Source organism: Lissotriton helveticus, chromosome 10, assembly GCF_964261635.1.
Source record: "Lissotriton helveticus chromosome 10, aLisHel1.1, whole genome shotgun sequence".
Classification (NCBI taxonomy): domain Eukaryota; kingdom Metazoa; phylum Chordata; class Amphibia; order Caudata; family Salamandridae; genus Lissotriton; species Lissotriton helveticus.
This window is the reverse complement of record NC_136071.1, coordinates 1204647491-1204670723: the sequence shown is the minus strand read 5'-3', so window position 1 is coordinate 1204670723 and position 23233 is coordinate 1204647491. Positions and strand designations below refer to the sequence as shown.

Genomic DNA, 23233 nt, shown 5'->3' with positions numbered 1-23233 from the left:
GTGCTACAAGGGTAATGCCACACCCTACTATCCAAGGTGTGTGTACGCACAAGACAAAGTCCAATGTGTCTAGGAAGGAATACTACCCTGGCACTCCACATTGAAGTGTAAACCAAATATGTAATGACTGTCCAAAAAAGAAATTGTTTGGAGCAAGACATTTTCTTTAATACAGATGATGCATCAAATGAAAGATTCACAATTAAAGTCTCTTTTCACAGGTTCATCTTTTTCTCACTGAATGATCAGCACATAGATAAGGAAGTTATATCCATCCTGTTATCAAAGAAATGGTAATAGACTCAATATGTTCATGAACAGGTTACATCTGCCCAGTTTTCGGTATTGGTAACAGCCGACACGTGTTTCGTTACACAGTGACTTATTCAAGGCTGTATGATAGCAATAGACATATACTGAGGAACAGATAACTGCTTAATCAAAGAAATAGATTACAAAGTTTAGGGTGAGTCCCAGTTGTGACAAGAATTCGAAGTGAACGCCGAGAAGAAGGCCAAAGCAAATTAAACAAGCATTTGCTATGCAATAGGTCTTGCATTAGGGAAAGTGTGAGCTATTGGTATTGTAAATGACACATTTTTCTAATATGTGTTGGCTTTGAAAATATATAAATTAATAGCATCGTTATTCACAAAGCCAATAGCTTACACTTTCCTAATGCGAGTCATATTGGCTCTGGCAATGCTTGTTGGTAGCAAGCAAGGACAGTGCTGTTGTGGTGCTGATGATGTGGTTGGGCTGAGTGATGTGGTGGTGTCCTAGAGTGATGTGGTGGTGTTCCCAGAGTGATGTGGTGGTGTTCCCAGAGTGATGTGGTGGTGTTCCCAGAGTGATGTGGTGGTGTTCCCCGAGTGATGTGGTGGTGTCCCCGAGTGATGTGGTGGTGTCCCCTAGTGTTGTGGTGGTGTCCCCGAGTGATGTGGTGGTGTCCCAGAGTGATGTGGTGGTGTCCCCAGAGTGATGTGGTGGTGTCCCCAGAGTGATGTGGTGGTGTCCCCGAGTGATGTGGTGGTGTCCCCGAGTGATGTGGTGGTGTCCCCGAGTGATGTGGTGGTGTCCCCGAGTGATTTGGTGGTGTCCCTGAGTGATGTGGTGGTGTCCCTGAGTGATGTGGTGGTGTCCCAGAGTGATGTGGTGGTGTCCCAGAGTGATGTGGTGGTGTCCCAGAATGACGTGGTGGTGTCCCCAGAGTGATGTGGTGGTGTCCCCGAGTGATGTGGTGGTGTCCCCGAGTGATGTGGTGGTGTCTCCGAGTGATGTGGTGGTGTCCCAGAGTGATGTGGGGGTGTCCCAGAGTGATGGGGTGGTGTCCCCAGAGTGATGTGATGGTGTGCCCAGAGTGATGTGGTGGTGTCCCTGAGTGATGTGGTGGTGTCCCCGAGTGATTTGGTGGTGTCCCCGAGTGATTTGGTGGTGTCACTGAGTGATGTGGTGGTGTCCCTGAGTGATGTGGTGGTGTTCCTGAGTGATGGAGGGTGGAGTTGGAGGGTGGAGTTGGAGGTGACGAGAAAGGAAGGGGACTGGTGGGGGGGGAAGGATACAAGCTGGATACAGGAGATAAAAGGACGGGGAGAGAAACATAGGAAATGGAAGTGAGGGTGTCTAGTCAGGAGAAGGCGCGAGGGCGGTAGTGGAGGAGTAGGGAGACACGTCTTAGAGGAGGCAGTGGAAGGCGACAGTGCATTAGAGAGGAAAGAAGTGGGGGAGGTGTGAAACTCCAACACCTCGGGTCGAGTTAGCACTAAATAAAACTGCAAAAAAGTTTTTAAAAAAAGCTGGAAGATAAATTGGGAAGAAAGTGTAGAAATGAAGGGAGGAGGAGGACGACAGAAAATGCGAGGGAGCGAAGCCAAGAGTCGGGGAGTAGTGGGTTTGAGGTGTAAATGAATAAATGAGGGATGGAGACGGGGCGTGGGCAAACGAAATCAACAGAATTTGAACAAAAAAAGCTAGAGAACGCGAGTCAATTATAGAGCGCTTTTTCGGCCTCGAAAGGGCCTCTGGGCGCTACTGTTGAAATACGGTTGAAGGAAAAAAATGGCTACTATTGAAAGCCACATCAAAGAGAGGAGGTGGTGGTGAGTTATGCCAGATGAAAAGTGGGCGGATAAGAAGGGCATTACGATGAGAAACGAGAAACAAGAAACTTGGAAGGACAAGCTCTCTGCATTGCGTGGCAGGGGAGCAGGGGAGCGGCGTTCCCTTGAAGTCGGAAGGGTGTGAGGGAACGAGCATATGGGTTGTGAGCAATAACGAAAGTAAGAGGGGGGCAGGAAGTGATGCGTGGCCGGGGGGCGTGGGAGCAGGGGAGCGGCGTTTCTTTGAAGTTGGGGAGGGAACGAGCATATGGGGTGTGAGCGACAACGAAAGTAAGAGGGGGAGCAGGAAGTGAGGCCGATCGCGCGCTTGCGAAGCTTCGCGCTTGAATGCCTCACATGCACTGGGCATAATCCGCACTCCAAAACCTCTTGGTAGGATTTGCTGGTGGCCCTCTATATCTCTCGCCAGCAATGCGCAAGCACATTGGCAGGCGAGACCTAAAAACCAGATACCAAAATAATAAGCTGTAGATATGTTCCACGTGTAGTAAACAGATGTAGACATGCTATAAAAGTGCAATAAATAGAGCCCTTACTTTTGTGTTTTCAGAATAGATTCTCTAGACAAGTAGAAAAGCGTGACCCCATGTGTGAGAATATATGCAAGATATGTAAATGAGTGATCTAACCTCAAATAATTCCAAGGTTGTCAGTCGCAATAGAGTTGTGTAAAGGAAGGCCATTCATGTAGTGGCCTCTTGCTAGAAGTCTTGACTGCTTCGTGTGGAACAGGGAGAGATGTAAAACACAGCAGTGCAGTGTTCCTGTGGTCAGAAAGCTGTAAGGTCTGAAAAAGCTAGAGAGGCACTACAAACTAGAAATGAAGACTTCCTCTTATGGTGCGAGAAGTGAAATTTCGTATATTCATAGTGTATCCTTTCATCCCAATCCAAAGAATGAGGAGTTCCAAAATGTACTACAAAAAGAATGGGTGAAACACAAAAAATAGCGTGCAAACGATATGCCTAATAACACACTTCGAGCCTTAGCTATAAGTAATATGCTACATATATTGCAAGGTGCTAGCATTGCTGCTTACATATGCAAGACTAAAAATAAGTATGAATTTAAAAGTAACTTGCAAAGACGTGTGATCTAGATGTCAAATATTTAGTCAATGTGGTTTAGCGCCGAATCACGGGCTCAGCAAAGATTAACCATATTGGCTCGAGAAGACTGACCTGATTCTTGTGTATTCTTCTCTAAACTGTGGACAGCTCATTACCATCAACAGCAAAGCCCTACTTCAAGCTTATCAATCAGGGTTGAGGACAAATTGCAGCACTGAAACCGCCCCAATACACACACAATCACAGACAGTGGTGACTGATGTCTCCTCATCCTGCTTCACCTCTCTGCAGCCTTCAGTATCAGCATCCATGGTGCCTTGCTTGACACCTTCTCCAGACTAAGCTTTGGCAGCAGTATCCTCAAATGGGTTCCATTCTATCTGAGCAACATATCCCAGTGTGTTCAGATAAAGTCTTCTAGTTTAGAGCAATACCCTGCGTCCTCTGGCATATATTAAGGTTCAGTTTTCTCTCCAGAAACCTCCAGCCTATTACTATGATGCTCATAGAGCTCCTGCAGACCGGACAAGAACCTTAAGATTCATCAATATTCAGACGACACCAAGCTCTACTTGAAAGAAGCTTTTTGCTAACAACTGCAAACACGAACAACTAGACGGTTGGGTCTCTGTATCAAATGTAGACTTCCTTAGACGGCTCATCGACGGCGCCACATTCCCGACATTACATTTCACTGCCAGCCTCCATTTCAAACATCACATTACAAAGATATTTCAAGCTCCTGGCTCTAGCTGTCCTGGCCCAACAGACTCCTTTCAGAATCAGTACTCAATCCTTGGTCTTTTCACGTCTGAATGGGTACAACGTCCTACATAAGCCATCCCAGGGTCCCACTCTATCCCCTGAAAAGGTTGAAGGTTGACAATATTCTCCCACTCGAAGAGCTCCACCGGCTCTCTCGCCTGGCTCACATCATCCTCAGCTGCTTCACTTGTAATGTGATAACCTGGAGCAGCCACTCGGCAAGCAAGCCCTCTGGTGGGCTAGGACACCCACAGTAGCAACATCACTGTAGGAAATGAGAGGTGGGAAGGAAACAACAGGATGTGAGGCTTTCTTCTGGATCTATAACTATATCCCACACAGATCTTATAACCTCTTGACCTTGGGGAGCAGCCTGAGGGACTCTCGTGTTAGCCACCACTGTGTGTCTTGTGCTCTTGGACTGTGCTCCACTGCTTATTTATGGGGACTCTTACACCCTTGTGTATATACATTCTAATGAATGAAGTAAAAAGCTTACAATCCCACATAAGTAAATAAATAGAGCAGTGCCAGCAGATTTTGAATTGTCTGTAGGATTCCCAGCCAGACAGGCTAGTTTCGAACAGAACACGTCAGACAGCTTACCCATCATACATCCGACATAGCTTGGATATTCAGATATTGTAGTACTCCTAACATTTGCCATCAAGATAGACCACATACAAATATCCACAAGCATTGTCAGAGACAATAGGTCTGACTTTAATGTGTTGGTGTATGCACATTAAAGCTAGATCCATATGATTTACTAACACATGTTCTATAGCTCACATGTACATATGGCTTACTATGCACAAGTAACACGGGGAAGACAAGGCATCTTCGTAGCTGCTGTTCGTGAGGGTGCTATGTATTTCCCTCCTCCCCCCCCCAGAGTTTTATATAGAGTGAACTTGACCCAAAGGTATCAGATCTCTTTACATGAGCATCAGTTACTTTATACATGGACACTTCCATTTTTGTGATTTGCCCAGAATCCCTGGTTGTTTGGCGTCATTGCAGAGACTCAAACCCTGTTCCCAAGATTTGGGATTGACCGCCTTAGCCCATTAGGCCACATCCTTCATGCAATAGATTTGAATCTGTCGCTACCTATTTACTGAGTCTAGTGGTTTTCTGTCAACCAATCAATCAATCAATCAACAGAATTTGTATAGCGCGCTACTCACCCGTAAGGGTCTCAAGGCGCTGAGGGGGGAGGGGGGGGCAGGTTCGCTACTGCTTGAACAGCCAGGTCTTGAGTTGTTTCCTGAAGGAGAGATGGTCCTGGGTCAGCCGTAGGTGAGTGGGGAAGGCGTTCCATGTCTTGGCTGCCAGGTAGGAGAAGGATCTTCCTCCGACGGTGGATTTGCGGGTTCGTGGGATGGAGGCGAGGGCGATGCTTGCGGATCGGAGCTGGCGGGTGGGTGTGTCGAATGTGAGGCGGCTGTTGAGGTACTTCGGGCCCGTGTCGTGGAGAGCCTTGTGTGCGTGGGTGAGGAGTCTGAACGTGATCCTTTTGTTGACGGGGAGCCAGTGCAGGTCTTTCAGGTGGGCAGAGATGTGGCTGTGGCGAGGGATGTCCAGGATGAGTCGTGCTGAGGCGTTCTGAATGCGCTGGAGTCTTTTCTGGAGTTTGGCTGTGGTTCCAGCGTAGAGGTTGTTCCCGTAGTCCAGACGGCTGGTGACGAGGGCCTGGGTGACCGTCTTCCTGGTTTCGGTGGGGATCCATCGGAAGATCTTTCGGAGCATGCGCAGGGTGTTGAAGCAGGATGACGAGACGGCGTTGACTTGCTTGGTCATCGTGAGGGAGGAGTCCAGGATGAAGCCCAGGTTGCGTGCGTGTCTGTTGGCTTGGGTGCGGTGCCCAGGGCAGGGGGCCACCAGGAGTCGTCCCAGGCAGAGGGAGATGGTCCGAGGATGAGGACTTCCGTCTTGTCTGAGTTCAGTTTCAGACGGCTGATCTTCATCCATTCCGCGACGTCTTTCATTCCTTCCTGGAGGTTGGCTTTGGCGGTGGCGGGGTCGTTGGTGAAGGAGAGGATTAGCTGGGTGTCGTCGGCGTAGGAGATGATGTTGAGGGACCTGATGTCGTCGGTGGCTGCGCTGAGGGCGGTCTCGGTGCTGTGGTTTGCTCGGAAACCGGACTGTGAGGGGTTGAGGGATCCGTTGGGGGTCGAGGAAGGCGGAGAGTTGTCTGTTGACGGTCTTCTCGATGACTTTGGCTGGAAAGGGGAGGAGCGAGATGGGGCGGAAGTTCTTCAGGTCCGTGGGGTCCGCGGTGGGTTTCTTCGGGAGGGCACTCAGCTCGGCATGTTTCCAACTCTCCAGGAAGGTGGCGGATGCGAAGGAGCTGTTGATGATGTTCCGGAGTTGTGGTGCGATGATGGAGTCTGCTTTGTTGTAGATGTGGTGTGGGCAGGGGTCGGTAGGGGAGCCGGAGTGGATGGTGTTCATCAGGCGGGTGGTGTCTTCGGTGCTGATAGGGGTCCAGGTGCAGAGGGTGGTGGTGTAGTGTAGCTCCTATTTTCCCAATAGGCTCTGCGCATTGGAATAGTACCTACAGCAGTAAAGGCCTAGGCCAGACGTTAACTAGGTCTACTACTGCTGTAGGTACTATTCCAATGCGCAGAGCCTATTGGGAAAATAGGAGCTACACTACATGGCGCCCAACGTGGGGCGGCATGTAGTGTAGGTACTATTCCAATGCGCAGAGCCTATTGGGAAAATAGGAGCTACACTACAGTGGTGGGGGGCGTTGGTTCGGTGGTTGGGTGAGTGGTCAGCGCGCCGAAGCTGTTGTGTATGTCGGCGATCTTGCGGTGGAAGAACGAGGTGAGTGAGTCGCAGAGGTCTTGCGAGGGTGTGATGTCGTTGTTGCAGGCGCTGGGGTTGGAGAGCTCTTTAACGATGCTGAAGAGTTCCTTGCTGTTGTGGGTGTTGTTGTCCAGTCGTTCTTTGAATGTTGTCTTCTTGGTGGTGCGGATCAGCTAGTGGTGTTTGCGGGTGGTGGTCTTGAGGGCGGTCATGTGTTCTGCTGTCTGGTCGTGGCGCCAGGCTTTCTCGAGGGTGCGGCAGGTTTTCTTGGAGTTTTTGAGGTCGTTGGTAAACCACAAGGCTTTCCTGCTGCCGGGTCTGCTGGGAGGATTCTTCAGTGGTGCGAGTTCGTCGGCGCAGTTGGTGAGCCACTGTGTGAGGTTGCGGGCTGCTTCGTTGGGGTCCGTCGTGTTGGTGGGCGGGTTCTGGCTGAGGGCGGTGGTGAGCTGGTCGGCGGTGATCTTGCTCCAGCTTCTGCGGGGAACCCGTTGCGGGTGGTGGTGGGTCGTGGTTCTCCTAAAGTTGAAGTGGACGCAGCTGTGGTCTGTCCAGTGTAGTCCGGTTGAGTGGCTGAAGGAGATGTGCTTGCTGGAGGAGAAGATGGGGTCGAGCGTGTGGCCGGTGTAATGGGTGGGGGTGTTCACCAGTTGCTTGAGTCCGAGGTTGGCGAGGTTGTCCAGCAGGGCGGTGGTGTTGCAGTCCTTGTTGTTTTCCAGGTGGAAGTTGAGGTCCCCCAGGAGGATGTAGTCTGTGGAGGTGAGGGCGTGCGGGCTGACGAAGTCTGCGATGGCTTCGCTGAATTGTGTGCGTGGTCCCGGGGGTCTGTAGATGAGGGTGCCTCTGAGGGTGGTCTTGGGTCTGTGTGAATCTGGAAGTGAAGGTGCTCGGCGGCGGTGAGGGTGTCGTCGGAGTTGGTCGTGATGGAGATGGTGTTTCTGTGGACGATGGCGATGTCTCCTCCGGTTTGGTTGATGCGGTCCCTCCGGGTGATCTTGTAGCCCTCCGGGATGGCTATGGCGATGTCGGGGGCTGAGGAGGCGTTCATCCATATTTCTGTGAGGAAGGCGACGTCTGGTGATGTTGAGTCGAGGAGGTTCCAGAGTTCGACGGCGTGCCTGTGGACGGATCGGGTGTTGATCAGGATGCACTTGAGGTGGTTGTTGCTGGAGCTCGGCTTGGCGAGTGCGGTTCAGGTTCAGGTTCAGGTTCGGAGGCAGGTGAATTGGCAGGCCTGGCAGGGAAGGGTCCGTGGGTGCGTTTCGGGATGGCTCGGTAGCAAGCGGGGTTCCGGCCGGCGTTGAGGGTGGCGTCGTCGTAAGTTCGTCGGGAGCGTTGGCATCGTCGAGGGTCCTGGCGCTGGGCGCGGTCCAGGCGCGGACGGTCGTAGACGGGCTTGCCTCTGGTGCGCCTTCGGCGCACAATCGGCGCGCCCGCTGCGCACGTCCGCTGCGCCTCCGTGTGGCGACCTCCATAAATGAAATTCTTAAGCCGTCAGTTGCACACGTTTTTTCAAATTCTCAAATTTCTGAAGTTTTCAACAAAATATTAGTTGTGTGCGACTCCCTTGTCTAGTGTTTTGTCTAAGAACACTGTTCCAAAATGAATATATAGGTGGGGGTAGAAATTCTGCTCCCGATTTCAAGGTGTGCACATTTTGCTGTGGACCTAATGGTCCTGATCTGCATCAAAATCCATTCACAAATTCATCCAAGCCATTTGTAGATCATGATTATGTGCTTTTTATTAATGAAAATTATGTTCTCATCATTTCATTACGTTTTTTTTCCAAAGTATCCACAACGTCCTTGTATTAAAGGATTTTACATCAAACCCAATGCATTTCGGGTACACCTGGACCCTTCATCAGGGGTCTCTATGGAGAGAGCCAAAGGAAACAATATGAGCCCAGAGCTATGTTAAATCTGATCAACAAAACAGTATTAAACAAAAACAGCCTTCTTGACTTTGTACGATTAAATGCGTTCTCACAACTTATATCTAAACCATTCTACTTATTGTCTGCCATGTCTGTAATCAAAGTAACATTAATATCGCTATGCATTTCTAAGATCAGAACGACCGGCGTTCTGTGTCAGTTACTCACGGGAATTAGAATGTAGCAGCCCGCTTCAACTCCTATCCAATAGCATTCGGGTAAACATCATGTTCAACAGTATTCATTGCTAGTTCAAATCTTATACGCTGTCGATATGGTCACGTGCCCGCCACACTTTCAGAAATTTTAACGATGTTCAAATACAATCATGCTGTGTATAACTACTATGTGTACGCCGCAGCATTAATATTTTACATCCTCAACTCGCGAGCGAGTTTTTAAACATAATGCATAAATGGCAAAATAGAGCATGAAAATGTCAGATGAAGTTAATTCGAGCTTCATGATTACAACAAACATGCGGATAACCCCCCCATTTAGTTATATAAAGATTAAACCATGTAATGAAAAAGTTTCACAAAACGCTGTATATAGATGTATTCGAAGCATGCCAGTGCTAACTGGTCGGCCATCTTGGAGTGGAATGTAACAGCGATGTTCAGCAAATGTCAAATCAAATAGGACATGATAGCAATAATTTTAAGGTTGCCGCCTGGTGGCACTAATCACCAAGGTCAGTACAGGGACAATACAAAACACATGTTCATATTTACAAGAAACAAGATAATTCCAATCTGTCATTGAGCCCGTGTGGTTGTAAGCTTGCCATCTTTTTGATCCAAAAATATTCAGATCTTAGTCTCATTTTATGAGTGTCTACACCAGGTCGTGCACTCACCACTTCAAGTATTGTAAATCTCAACTGTGCGATGTTGTGTCCAGATTCAGCCCAATGCGCTGCCACAGTGGATTTCAAATTTTTTTGACGGATGTTACTTTTATGTTCGGTAATTCTAACCTTTATCTTGCGCTCTGTCTGCCCTACATACAATTTTCCACATGGGCACTTAATGCCATAAATAACTCCTTTGGTGTCACATGTACTTGAATGTTTCAAAGGGATCAGTTGGCCCGTTGTGGGATGTGTGAAAGTGGATCCAATTATTACATTGTTGCAATGTGTGCAATTTTCACATTTTCGCATACCTTTATGCATTGCCTTAGTGACATTAGATTCTTGTCTCTTCAGCAATTCTTTAAGATTTTTAGATCGATTGTATGCAAAAGTAATTTTGTCTGCAAATAAAGGTTGAAGATCAGGTTCTTGGGTGATTATAGACCAGTGCTTCTTCATGATATTACTAATTTGAGTTGACTGCATTGAATATTTTAAGACACACACTGTACGTTTTTCATCAGTTTTATCCTTTTTGGTAAGTAAAGACTCTCTTGTCATGGCCATGACTTTCTCTTTTGATTCTTGTAGTAGTTGATTAGGGTACCCTCTTTTCTCGTACTTTTTGATCTGTCTGTCAATAGTTTCAGAAACGTCCAAGGCCTCTGAGGTGATTCTCTTGTAGCGAATGAACTGCGATAGCGGTAAATGTTGTTTCAAAGCCTGATGATGAAAACTGGAGTAATGTAATCCACTGTTCCGATCTGTTTCTTTAATGTGCACATTAGTGCATATTTGTCCCTGTTTTATGGATACCATGACATCCAGAAATGAAAGTTGTTGCTGATCAATATTGTAGGTGAATTTTATCCTTTCATGGAGCATGTTCAGTCTCTCTATGTTGGCTGTTAGTTTTTCTTTCTTACCACGCCACATGATAAAAATGTCATCTATGTAGCGTTTAAATACCATCAATCCATCAGTCCAATCTCGGTTGTTCAGTATATGATCACTTTCAAATTTAGACATAAAAATGTTCGCGTACGACGGTGCGCCCGCAAAACCCATACTGGTTCCGCTACATTGTGCAAAAAATTCTTCATTCCATTCCAGGTAGCTGTGGAAAAGTGCAAAATGCAAAATTTCCAGTAAAAAGATTTTTTCTGGGCCTTCAATCTCATTGTTAAGTAAACACCACTCCATTGCTTCAAGACCTTCATTGTGAGGGATCGAAGTGTACAAGGCAGTTACATCGATAGAACTAAGCCAAACTTCTTCATTCTCTGGGATGTTTACTTCCTGTAGAATGGTTAAAAATGCTGTCGTGTCTTTTATGTGGGTGCACCATTTCTGGACTAGAGGCTGTAAGAACCAGTCTAAATATTGTCCGATAGGTTCCGAAAGAGATCCGCAAGCTGATACTATTGGTCTGAATGGCGGTCTTGTAAGGTGCTTGTGCACCTTGGGCAGCATATAGAATTGTGGCCTCCTTGGGTGTTTAGGTCCACAGTAAAATGTGCACACCTTGAAATCGGGAGCAGAATTTCTACCCCCACCTATATAGACCTCCATAAATGGCCAGCTGGGAGGCGGGAGCAGGGTGGCCAATGGGCGGGGTACAGAATAAAAAGGGGACGGGCCGCAGGGGAGCAGCGGCAAGGAGCGGGGAGAGGGAGAAGCGGCGGGAAACCGGCGCGGGCACACAGGGACGGTAAAATTACAAGGGTACAGCTAAGATAGAAACAGAGAGACTAGAAAATAAATACAGGGGCATAGGCTAAGAAAAAAACAAAGAAACGGGCACAAGTCACACGCAACAGTCCTGGCAGGCAGGCACTCAGCTGGAGCGAGGCAGCAGCTGAGGGCTCACGGCAGTAGCGGAGGGGTTAGGGGTCCTGGCACTCACGGGGGGGAGGGGAGGGAGCCGCGCGGTGTGTGGGGCGACCGGTCCTGCAAGCAAGGACATCTTTAAGTGAAGATTTCTGCATCAATTCTTAACATATATGTAAAAATGTCTTCATTGGATTTGCTTACTTTAAGATGAAAATAAAACGTAGTCAGGTTGCCCTAGTAATCTCTTGCTCCACAAGTTTAGATGTGTTAGGTTGTCATTGCATTAAAAAACACAGAGGGCAGTATTTTGATAGTTACCTTAAGTTCCTAGCATATTTCATTCAACTTTCAGCAGCCTTTTACCCTTTGCTTCTGTGTTTGTTACTGCAGGTTAACTTGCTACTCACTTGTTATGCCATTCAATTTTCTCATTCTTGTACTTTCAGTAGATCAGAACTATGTACTCAGGCAGTCACTCTGCGCCAATGTTTGCATTGTAGCACTGTGTAGAAGAGCGACAAGGCCTGGCTTCTGGTGGGTTCTCTCTGTGCCACTGGTATAGCCTGAGTCCAAGGTGGTCGCCTGAAGCCTTGCAATGTTGGGCCATGTTTTATTTATTTTGCAAGACTTCTGGGCAGGCAGGCGGAGTTAAGATGTCAGGTCTACAAAATAGAAAAGTCAATAAACTTGCCATGTTAAGGTCAGGTTTGCACCCAAGTACTGACATCCATATACATACTTCATTTCATGTGCTCCAATGTTAAATAAGCCAATAGGTTTCATCATTCAAACGTGTTAGCTGACGTCTTGGCTTTGCTGAGGCTGACAAGCATTGCCAAAAAATGGCAAAATGTTGCTGCAGTATGTAGGCACACACATATGTCAAGATGATACAGTGGCTAGTTTGCCTTTTATAATAGATTATTCAAAGTGTGTGGATGCCCACATTGTCTAGTAAGTTGGCTTGAAAATCACATACTAATGCCCAATTTCAGTTCACGATCCTTGAATCACTGACATTCACTGAGGGTCAAAATCCTGAAAGAACACTAGCTCAGAGGGAGGCATGGTGGATCAAGTTTTTACAAACTTTAGCACCAGGGGGTCTCAACGATAGAATTGAATTGATATGTTTTCTGTAAAGATACATTATGTTCTAAGCAATATGTGTGGCCCTGGCGTGTTTTTGCAGTTTTGTACATGAATCAGCTGTTTGTTTTAGCTATTCGCCACGCATTGGGTTACAAGGTTTTACACATCATATATATGGTGGATACGTTTTTTCTTTCTTCTTTTCTTTTTTTCTTTTTTTCCTCTTTCCTTTCATTCATGATACATATCTTTCAGGCAGCACTCGCACGTTTTTTCACAGCATGACTATATCATTGTTGGCTCTACACTTTAGTAATAGGGTCTTAGCCTCTTGGCTTTTTCATACACATTCACATTTTCCATTCATTTTCCACCAGTACGTTCCTTGAACATTGCACCTATGTTCCGCCCGTTTCATTCTCAATACATTGAATGATTCCCTTCCACATTGGACATTTCCTCGTTATTTCTATAGCTGGTGACACGCTTACACCATTACAAGATGGCCGCCTGCGCTAGTCTTCTTTCTAGCTTTAGTCCGCCTTCCAACTTCATAACCTTTGCGCATAACTGGAGAACTCCTTCGCCCGTTCCGGTGCTTCAGATGAAACCGCTTACTCAGCGGGTAAGGAGTAGTTTCTGTCCTGTAACTCCAGTTCTGTAGTAGGGGTATCTCTGTTATAGTCATAATCTAGTGAATAGTCCCGCCCATGTGCGCGGACCCCGGAGCAATCAAAAATAATCTCTTAAGTTGTCCAAACATGCAGAACTGCAAAGACACTTAAGAGAGAATTTAAAGACAGATAATGCAGCCTATATCCACAGGCTACACTGTCCAGTACTTCGACTAGAAATTCCACCAAAAGTCCACAAACAGCACAGCCTGTCCAGGGTTTTCTTACAGAGAAAACCTTGCCTGTAACAGCAAAACCCTCTGGAATGATAGAGAGGAAGAAGTGGACAGACAAGCCCCATATGCTGCCATTATGTGGCTCAAAACAGGTTACTGTGCCTTTAAGGGAGCTTTCCAGAAGCCTCACAGTATCCCAGAATGCACTGCAGGTCCCTTCCACCTTCAGTTCTTTTTGAAGGCGTAACACGCCAGACCTGTAGTATTTCTTACATGAATATCTCTCTCCACCGGGGAGGAGGGCGGGCGCTTATGACTATAACAGAGATACCCCTACTACAGAACTGGAGTTACAGGACAGAAACTACTCCTTCTGTAGTAGGGGATCTCTGTATATAGTCATAATCTAGTGAATAGAATGGCAAGCCCATCCCCACACCAAAGCGGCGGTGGAGAAAAGAGAAATAACACCACTACTGTGTGAACAGATGTCGCAGCGAAGCCTGCCCAACCCGAGCATCTGCCCTGGCCTCAGCGTCCAGACAGTAATGCTTAACAAGGTATGGACCGACTTCCAAGTGGCCGCTTTGCAGATTTCTGCAATTGGAACACTATGGAGCAAAGCAGTCGTGGCATCTTTGCCCCCGGTGGAATAAGCCTTAGGATTACCCCCTAAGGTCTTATCAGCCTTTTTGTAACACAATTGTATACAGGACACAATCCACCTCGAGATGGACTGTTTAGGAGGTAGCAAGACCGGTCCTGACTGATCCATAATTGATAAACAATTGGTCTGACCTACTAATATCCCTGGTTTTATCCAGATAAAAATTTCAACACCCTCCTAACATCCAGGGAATGCAAAAACCTTTCCGCTGGGGATGAAGGATTCTGAAAAATCGTAGGCAAAGTTATAGTCTGGGTAACATGGAAGCCAGATATAACCTTTGGAAGAACTTTAGGGCGAGTACGCATAACAACCTTAGCAGCATGAAATACTGTATAAGGTTCGTGGCAACACAACGCCTGAATTTTCCTCACCCTGCGGGCCGATGTAATGGCCACGAGGAACGCCGCCTTCCAGTACAGGTGCTGCAATGAAGCTTTATGAATAGGTTCAAAAAGCTCCTTCATCAAACTGGACAGCACCACGTTCAATTCCCATGAAGGCGAAGGAAACCGGACAGGAGGGAACACTTTCTTCGAGCCTTCCAAAAACCCTTAAATCACAGGGATCCGAAAGAAGGAAGTCTGTGAAGACCATTTCCTGTAGGCAGTCAGCGCAACAAGAGGAACCTTAATGGAATGGACAGTAAGGCCAGACTGCGCCAGGTGTAGAAGATACGGAAGGATGACCTCTTCCTTACACGTCGTTAGGTCATAGTCCCTGAACTTGCACCAGATGCAAAACCTCATCTACTTGTAAGCATAAGAAGGCCTAGTGGAAGGTCGCCCAACCTCCTTCAGCATGTCCATACAAACTTCTGGTACATTCAAATGGCCACATTGCACTAACGCATGAGCCATGTCGCCAAACTCAAAGACGAGAGGTTGGGGTGCAACATCTGCCCCCCCCGAACTTCGTGAGAAGGCCCGGCCTGCACGGAAGCCGTATGCGAGGAAGGAGAGACCGGTGAAACAGGTCCCTGAACCACCACTCCCTGGGCCATTCCTGGGCAATCAGGATCATCCGTGCCCTGCACTGGGACAGCTTGATGAGTACTGCCGGAAGCAGAGGAACGGGTGGAAAAGCGTACAGAAAGCTGTTCGACCAGTGAATCCATAACGCATACCCCTGCGTCCCCTGCTGGTAGTACCTGGAGGCAAAGCCTCAGCATTTGCTGTTTTCGGCGGAGGAGAACAGATCTACGTCTGGAGTCCCCACCTTGCGAAGACTTCTCCTAGTACTTCGTCGTTTATGACCCATTCGTGGTTTTCCTGAATCAGGCCGCTCAGTGCGTCCGCCTGAACATTCTGCACACCTAGCAGATGGATAGCCGTGATCGTCAGTCCTCTGGCTAGAAGCCAGCGCCAGATCGCCTGCGCCTCCTGCGACAGAGTGCGCGATCCCGAACCCCCCTACTTGTTGAGGCAAGACATCGTGGTCGCATTGTCCGTCTGTACAAGCAGAGAGTTGGACTGGAAGGACGTAACAAACGCCTACAGTGCCAAGTGAACAGCTCTGAGTTCCAGGAAATAAAAGTGATACGTGGACTCCATCGGGGACCACGTTCCTTGTATCTGTCAGTCTCCCGAATGCGCCCCCCCCCCCCCAGCCGTGGAGAGACACATCCGTCACGATAGTCCGTGAGGGAATGTCCTCGTGAAAGGGAACCCCTCCAAAGAGATTCCCCGCCGAACACCACCACTTCAGAGACTGAAGAGCATGCAGAGACAGTCGTATCCTGCCGTCCCAAGAACCATTCCTCTGATCCCACTGATCCTCCACGCACTCCTGCAACGGTCTCCTGGGCAGCCGTGCGCGTGGCGTGAGGAAGATACAAGAGGCCATCGACCCCAATAGAGCAGACACCGTCCCACCGTTGTAGATGGAGGGATCATAAGAGCCTGAGCCTTCCGAAGGAGCGAAAATCGTCTCTCCCCCGAAGGAGACACGCTTGCTGACAGCATATTGACCGAGGCTTCTCAAGTACTGTATGCACTGGACCGGAATCGGGACAGCCTCGGACATACTGATGCGCAACCCCAGCTCGTTCAAAAGAACGCACGTCTTCTGGAAGTGTGCTTGAGCTTCCGAGAAAGAGGAGGCCTTGATCAACCACACGTCCAGGTACGGGTAGACAAACACCTCATTTATCCTCAGGCGTGCAGCTACCACTGCCATGCACTTCGAGAATGTTCTGGGCGCAGACGTCAGTCCGACTGGCAGTACTGCGTACCGATAATGATCGGTGCCGACTTGGAATCGCAGGAACTTCCTGTGTATGTGTGTAAAGGGCACATGGAAGTACTCATCCTGTAGATCTATGGCACAGAGCCAAACTCCCTGTTGCAGCCGAGGAAAAAACCTGATGCAACGATAGCATGCGAAATTCCCTTCTCTGCGAACCCACTAGTTTGCTTGTCGCAAATCCAGAATGGACCTGAACTCGTTCTTGTCCTTCTTGCGAACTAGAAAGAACCGGGAGTACAGACCTCTTCCCCTAAGAGACAGAGGCACGTCTCCTATCGCCCTTTTCCTTAACAGGGTATATGCCTCCGCCTGGAGCTCGCGCAACTGAAACCGCGCGCTGACCGGAGGAATTGCTGGAGAAGGACTGATAAACCGAAGACTGACTTAGACCCGGCCGTCCTTTGTTCGCTGAGGAGCATCAAGCTCTCCCGCGTACGCGCACAATATACTTGTGACGTATTTAAAGGCGGCCCGGGACCACAGAAAAAACCTGGGAGGAAAAACGCCGCCAGAAAGGGAAGGAGGCCTCAAGCCGTTCTCCACGCCGCAAACCTACAGCCTCCCAAAAGTCTCCGAGGTAGACTTATGCGGACCACACACTACCCTCATGGTAACCCAAAGGTTGCCCAAAGAAAGGGAGAGCAGGTGCACACTGCTGAGCCGTAGGCTGCAGAGACGCCCGACGAATACAAGTATAGCAACGTAGGACAAACCCACAATACCTGGGGGTCGGCAGGAGAGAAAAAAAACTCCGCTCCGACACCGATGCTTAGACCTGAAACTACCAGGTCCATAGACTATCTCTTGTAAGGCTTCCCTCCTGTCTCTCGGCAGGGGAACCAGTAATTCGTGAAGAAAAACACCCCCACACAGGGATCTTACCACAACGGCCCAGCAACAGCGGGCCACCGCATGACGCCTACATGCCACCACCCCTGCGACCAAGTCAGGAGCACGTTCGAAGCCAGACCCCCTGGCAGGTGGTAGCGGACCAAAACTAAGTACCGCCAACCCGTAAAGAGTCGGAGAGAGACTCCCCGTACTCATGGAAGACGCATCCCTGGCAACAAGGCACGGGGAATAGCAGACTGAGGGGCCAAAGACCCCTGGGGTGGTGGAAGGGAGAGGGAACCGAGAAAAATCCGAAACATCCCCGGTGGTCTCACCAGTGGTGGCAGAGCAGGAGGCGACCTAGCCGTGGAGTAGGTATGCGCAAACTCAAAGCTAAGCAAGAGGACCAACGTCCCTCGCTTACACGTGGTGAGTAGCCACAGACTCCCCATCAGAAGGGTTCCTCGACGCTGATCAACTGCCCGGCGTCGTGGGCGGACGGTGCCGGGAACACAAAGTCCCCTCCCACGCAGAGGGGGCTCACCACGGAGCGAGGCCTGGAACAAGACCCAGGCCGCAAGCGCCGGCAAGTATACTGTGGCTGTAACCCATGACTTCGACCGCACCACGACGTCACCATCACTAAGACAGTGACTGTCTCTACGCCAACACTCCGACGTCAAAATGTCACTACGGTGTAAAACACCGAGACACCGAGCCATCCAAAAAGGTGACGTCTGTACCCAAAGGCAGACAGCGGAGCCCAAGCGACCAATGCCCCAAAAGGAGCATCACTTCTCCATGACGTCGAGCATCACTGCTCCATGACGTCGAGCATCCCTGCTCCATGACGTCGAGCATCCCTGCTCCATGACGTCGAGCATCCCTGCTCCATGAAGTCGAGCATCACTGCTCCATGACGTCGAGCATCACTGCTCCATGACGTCGAGCATCACTGCTCCATGACGTCGAGCATCACTGCTCCATGACGTCGAGCATCACTGCCCCATCGACGTCGAGCATCACTGCCCCATCGACGTCGAGCATCACTGCCCCATCGACGTCGAGGCACTCCATCGACATCGAGGCACTCCATCGACGTCGAGGCACTCCATCGACGTCGAGGCACTCCATCGACGTCGAGGCACTCCATCGACATCGAGGCACTCCATCGACGTCGAGGCCCTCCATCGACGTCGAGGCATCTCCACGACGCCGAGGCATCTCCATGACGCTCCACGTCCTCGAAGCCGCGTCATAGCTCACACGTGCCCTTACCGGGGAGAACCCCAGAGGTTACAGCATGGGACTCGGTAGAGGACCCACCCTCTCCTTACCCAGAGGCTGAAGATGCCTTCAAACTCCTCTGTTCTGAACCTGGGAGCCGAAGCTTTCCAGAAAAGAAGTCACAGAGAAGACAGGTGTCAAAAGACACAGGCAAACACAGAATACAAACCTGTGAGCTCCAGCTTTGGTCTTTAGTACAGCTGCAGACAAAGCACTTGTCAGACTAGAAGTAGTATAAGACAAGAATACTGCAGAAATTCTGCCAAAAAAACACAGCAGAATGTAGATAAAGGCCAAAGACGTCGAGTGAAGCTGTAAAACTTCCAAATTTATCACAAATAATATAGAAAAAGCTCAAAAAAGAAGAGCTAATGCTCCAGGGTCCTGCTAGCAGGAGCCGGAAAAAAGAACTGAAGGTGGAAGGGACCTGCAGTGCATTCTGGGATACTGTGAGGCTTCTGGAAAGTTCTCTTAAAGGCACAGTATCCTGTTTTGAGTCACATAATGGCAGCATATGGTGCTTGTCTGTCCACTTCTTCCTCTCTATCATTCCAGAGGGTTTTGCTGTTACATTAATACATTAATAATCCAACTCGCCAACAACCAGCCTGAGGAAGCCGCTAATTTTTCCAACTGTATGCGGGCGGTGGCAGGATGGATGAATAGCAACTGCCTCCGCCTAAATGGCGATAAAACGGAGTTGCTGGTGGTCGGTAAGGCCTCCTCCATCTGGTCGCAGGACTGGTGGCCTACGGAATTGGGGCCAATCCCCCGCCCAGCAGAGGCTGTCAAAAATTTGGGAATTATGATCGATGCTGAGCTTTCCTTTAAGCAACAAATTAATAAAATTACTGGAAAATGCTTCGGAATATTGAAAACTCTCCGCAAAGTTCTCGATCTGCTCCCCTTCGGTGCCAGGAAGAAACGTATCCATGCCCTGGTCACGCCACATTTGGATTATGGTAATGCCCTTCTTCTTGGCTTGAGCAAAAAAGGCATTCAACAGCTACAGGGTATCCAAAATGCCGCAGCCCGCTTGGTACTCAATCTCCCACGCAGGGCATCCGGTAAGACAGCTTTGCGTAAACTTCACTGGCTCCCCATTGTGGAGCGCATTAAATTTAAGGCACTTTGTATGGCCCATCGTATTGCCCAGGGAAAAGGCCCCAACTATCTGCAAAGACTCCTTACTATCCACCGCCCCACCCGAAATCTCAGATCCGCCGGAGTGATGTTATTCCAACTTCCCCGTGTTCACAAAACCAGAATGGGAGGTAGCTCCTTCCGTTTCTTGGCTTGCAAACACTGGAATAGCCTTCCCCTAAACCTTCGTATGGAGCCCTCCGAAACGAGATTTAGACAATATTTAAAAACTTATCTCTTCCCCAAATAAATAATACCCTTGTACTTTCTTGCTCATCTGGGAGTAGTAGCATTCCAGCGCGGGGACACACCGTCATAGGTGTAACCAAGCGCTTTAAAAATGGTTTTATTATTTTATTATTATTACAGGCAAGGTTTTCTCTGTAAGAAAACCCTGGACAGGCTGTGCTGTTTGTGGACTTTTGGTGGAATTTCTAGTCGAAGTACTGGACAGTGTAGCCTGTGGATATAGGCTGCATTATCTGTCTTTAAATTCTCTCTTAAGTGCCTGTGCAGTTCTGCATGTTTGGACAACTTAAGAGATTATTTTTGATTGCTCCGGGGTCCGCGCACATGGGCGGGACTGTTCACTAGATTATGACTATACACAGAGATCCCCTACTACAGAAGAATTATTTCTTTCTGGCAGACTCTCAGAGTAGTCTCATTCATCACCACATTCAATCAACAGTTTGGCATCCGTTAATGTATGCATACGTCTTCATCCTACAGACTCTGTTCAGAGGCACTTTGAGCGTTCGCAATCACACGCTACACTGCGATTCCGCTGTGATCGTTATGTAGGACAAGTTCCCCCACCTGCAGGTAGGAAGTTACAACTTTTTTCATTTTCGTGCTTTTGTACGTACATTGTACCAGCGTTACCATAAGTGTTTAGCCACATCCACTGAATCTCGCGTTTTTTTCATTTCAAACGCAGAATACATTTCATTGAGTCCAATGTTACTGGTGACAACTGAGCAGCGTCTCAGTGAGTACATTTCATTAGTATTACTTCAGACACGACCCTGGTCTTTTTGGTAGCATTCATGTTTACACATGGATCCGGTTTTCGTTTATAGATAGACACTGCCATCGCTTGTTCACACAGCAGTGGACCCCTATTTCTTACAGTACATGGTCATAGTAAGTATTCACTGGACTGTCGACGTAGAATTCTTTCCGAATGTTTCTTTTGGCACCAGTTAGTCCTATAGCACACGCACTTTGCAGTGTTTTACAGTCAATGCATGCTGATTCACGCAAGGGGAATAACCAGGCAGGTGTTTTCTCTCTCTTTTCACATCATTCATGTAATGTCACTTTTTCACTCACTCATTCCTTGAGTACCTCGCTCCCATATATTTACCTCTGACTGTTCCAGTAATGCATGTCAATTACTGACTTATAGCTGATACATTAGGAATGAGTTATCAGTCTCTCAATGTACACTTTTGTTTGTGATACCTTGGACATTGTCACACGAAGTTTCAGAATACAGTAAGCAACAAGCTTACTAAGCATTGGTTGCGTTACAAGTTGCGTGTTTTTTCTATCATTCTCTTTACAGTGCCCCTGAAGAAGGGATTGCATCCCGAAATGCATTGGGCATGATCCGGAAGACTGTTTTTGTAAATGTGAATTCTATGTAAAAATCTTTTTCGTGTATATTGTTTAATGAAGTTACAAATGTGATCATTCAACATTATGTATCTTTGTACTTAATTGATCTTCATTTGGACTCAATACCTATGACTTCTTCACAATAGATTGTTTTGTGAAGCAATCAGTGTAGTGATTGCAAAAATGTTTTGGACAATATAAAACTGCATTCAATAATATATATCCATTTGTTTTCTCATGTTTGAAAGTGATCTACTTTACACTAGCAGTGCATCTGGTATACTAGTGGTTTTCCACTAGCTGTTGATCTGTTTTGCCAGGCTGGCCGCCTTCTCACCAGATAGCACGCATTCACTATCAAGTATTGGTTAAACTAGTTCAATAGGGACTGCGCAGACTACACTATTTATTTATTCTAGTAAGTTTTAAACCACAAATGATCCGCGAAAGCACCATTAAAAAGAAAAGAGTGACTAGGTAGCAAATTGCAATTTATGTGCCCTCCAAAAAAGTGTGGGGGGGAGAAAACTAGCTGTCTGAACTAGTTTGGTAACTGCATCACTAGTAAAGTACAAAGAACACATTAGACTGACCACAACACACATGTAACATAGCAGAATTAGGCCACAGCACCAGCTACAGCTCATTCAAAATGTCTTTGTCCACTGGAGAAGGCTCATTTTTTCGTACAGTCCTATGGACTCACCTCTCTGACCCAAGCCAAGCCAAAATGCAACACCCAATACATATGATGTAAGGACGACTCGGACCCTTGTTTGCAATGGAAGCCTCAGAATAACATGACAGAGTTCCGCAAACAGTGCTACAAGGCTCTACTAGTGGCACACCGTGTGCTATGCAAGTAGCAGTAATATAACAATTTGCCAGCTGTGTGTGGGGGTGTTCTACAGCTGCAGATTGCACCACATGCCTCAGAAAGTGTCTATAGTATGCTGAGAACTGCTGTGTGTGTGCTCCATGACTGATGGGTAAGCTGGTAACTTCACGTCAGTGCCTAGTAATTGGTTCATTACTTGTTACTTCGTATGTCTGGTCAGATTGGTGGAACCGTCTTTGACTGAAGGAATGCAGTAGCTTTTTCCTTTCATCAAGTTTTATTTATTGTTGCTTTTCTCCAAATTTCAGCCAACAAGTATGTAGAGAGCAAGTGTGAAGCAGTTATCCAGGAGATGCTGCGGTGTTGTGCTCTCTACCCACCCGGGAGGTCCATCTGCTGCTCTGGATTTCAAAAAGAGGAGGAAGCAAAAAGAGCAGCCAGGAAGCCTGTGCCAGACGTCACTTCTCCTGGGAGGTGCTAAGAAGCCAACTGCATGCGTGCACCAGACATCGCCTATCAAAGAAGAGGCAAATAACTGAACAGGCCTCGCCTGTCATGGGTGATTCTGAGAACCAAACAGTAAACCTGGACAGTGTTTACTGCTTAGAAGTAACCAACAATGCTGGACTAGATGTCACCCGTCCAGGGAGGTGTTAACGCCCAAACATTGGTTGTGGAATGAGGAGACCTCTGCAGAAACCACCAGAGACTCCCTTCCCACACTCAGGACTGATTGCTGTGCCTCTCCTGCAGATGGGTTGTGCACTGAACCTATGAAACAGCATGGGGGATTATAACACAAGTATCTTTCATGCACTGTGTAAAATTAAACATTATGTTTCTGTTTTGCGTTGTCAGGTCATTTATGGAGTTAGGCATCTTGTTCTCTATCTGCTCCAATGCAGTGTACTCTAGCCCAGTCAGCTGTAGGTCATAAGGAAAGACAAACACAGCTCCTTGAAACAAGCACTTCCATTCCTACCAAAGGTTCTTTGCGTTAATTAGGTTTGATTTAATGCAAATATAATGGTAGCTAGGGGGCCCATTTGTAGCACAAGCCTCGTGTGCTAACTTGGTTTACAATGCACTGAGCAGGTGTTGCCCACCTCAAAAATGGCTTGCCACCAATTTGAACCATAAATTATATAAACTTATTAAAACGCACAATTGAGAGGCACACCTAAAACAAAACAATATATACCAAATGCTATTAGTATTTGTAAAGAGATGAGTCGAGAGGTGTTGTCCTTGATTAGTA

At 47.9% G+C, this 23233-nt stretch overlaps 1 protein-coding gene across 4 annotated transcripts in view; it reads left to right on the top strand.

The window, feature by feature from the left end:
• Nucleotides 1-22821, top strand: part of CMC4 (C-X9-C motif containing 4) — a 30607-nt gene extending 7786 nt beyond the window's left edge. For all 4 annotated transcript variants that reach the window (XM_078664076.1, XM_078664077.1, XM_078664079.1 and 1 more), the window contains exon 3: nt 22284-22821. In XM_078664076.1, the coding sequence (XP_078520202.1) occupies nt 22284-22456 (173 nt within the window). In that variant the 3' untranslated portion in view covers nt 22457-22821. The remainder of the gene's footprint in view (nt 1-22283) is intronic.
• The last annotated feature ends 412 nt before the right edge of the window (nt 22822-23233 follow it).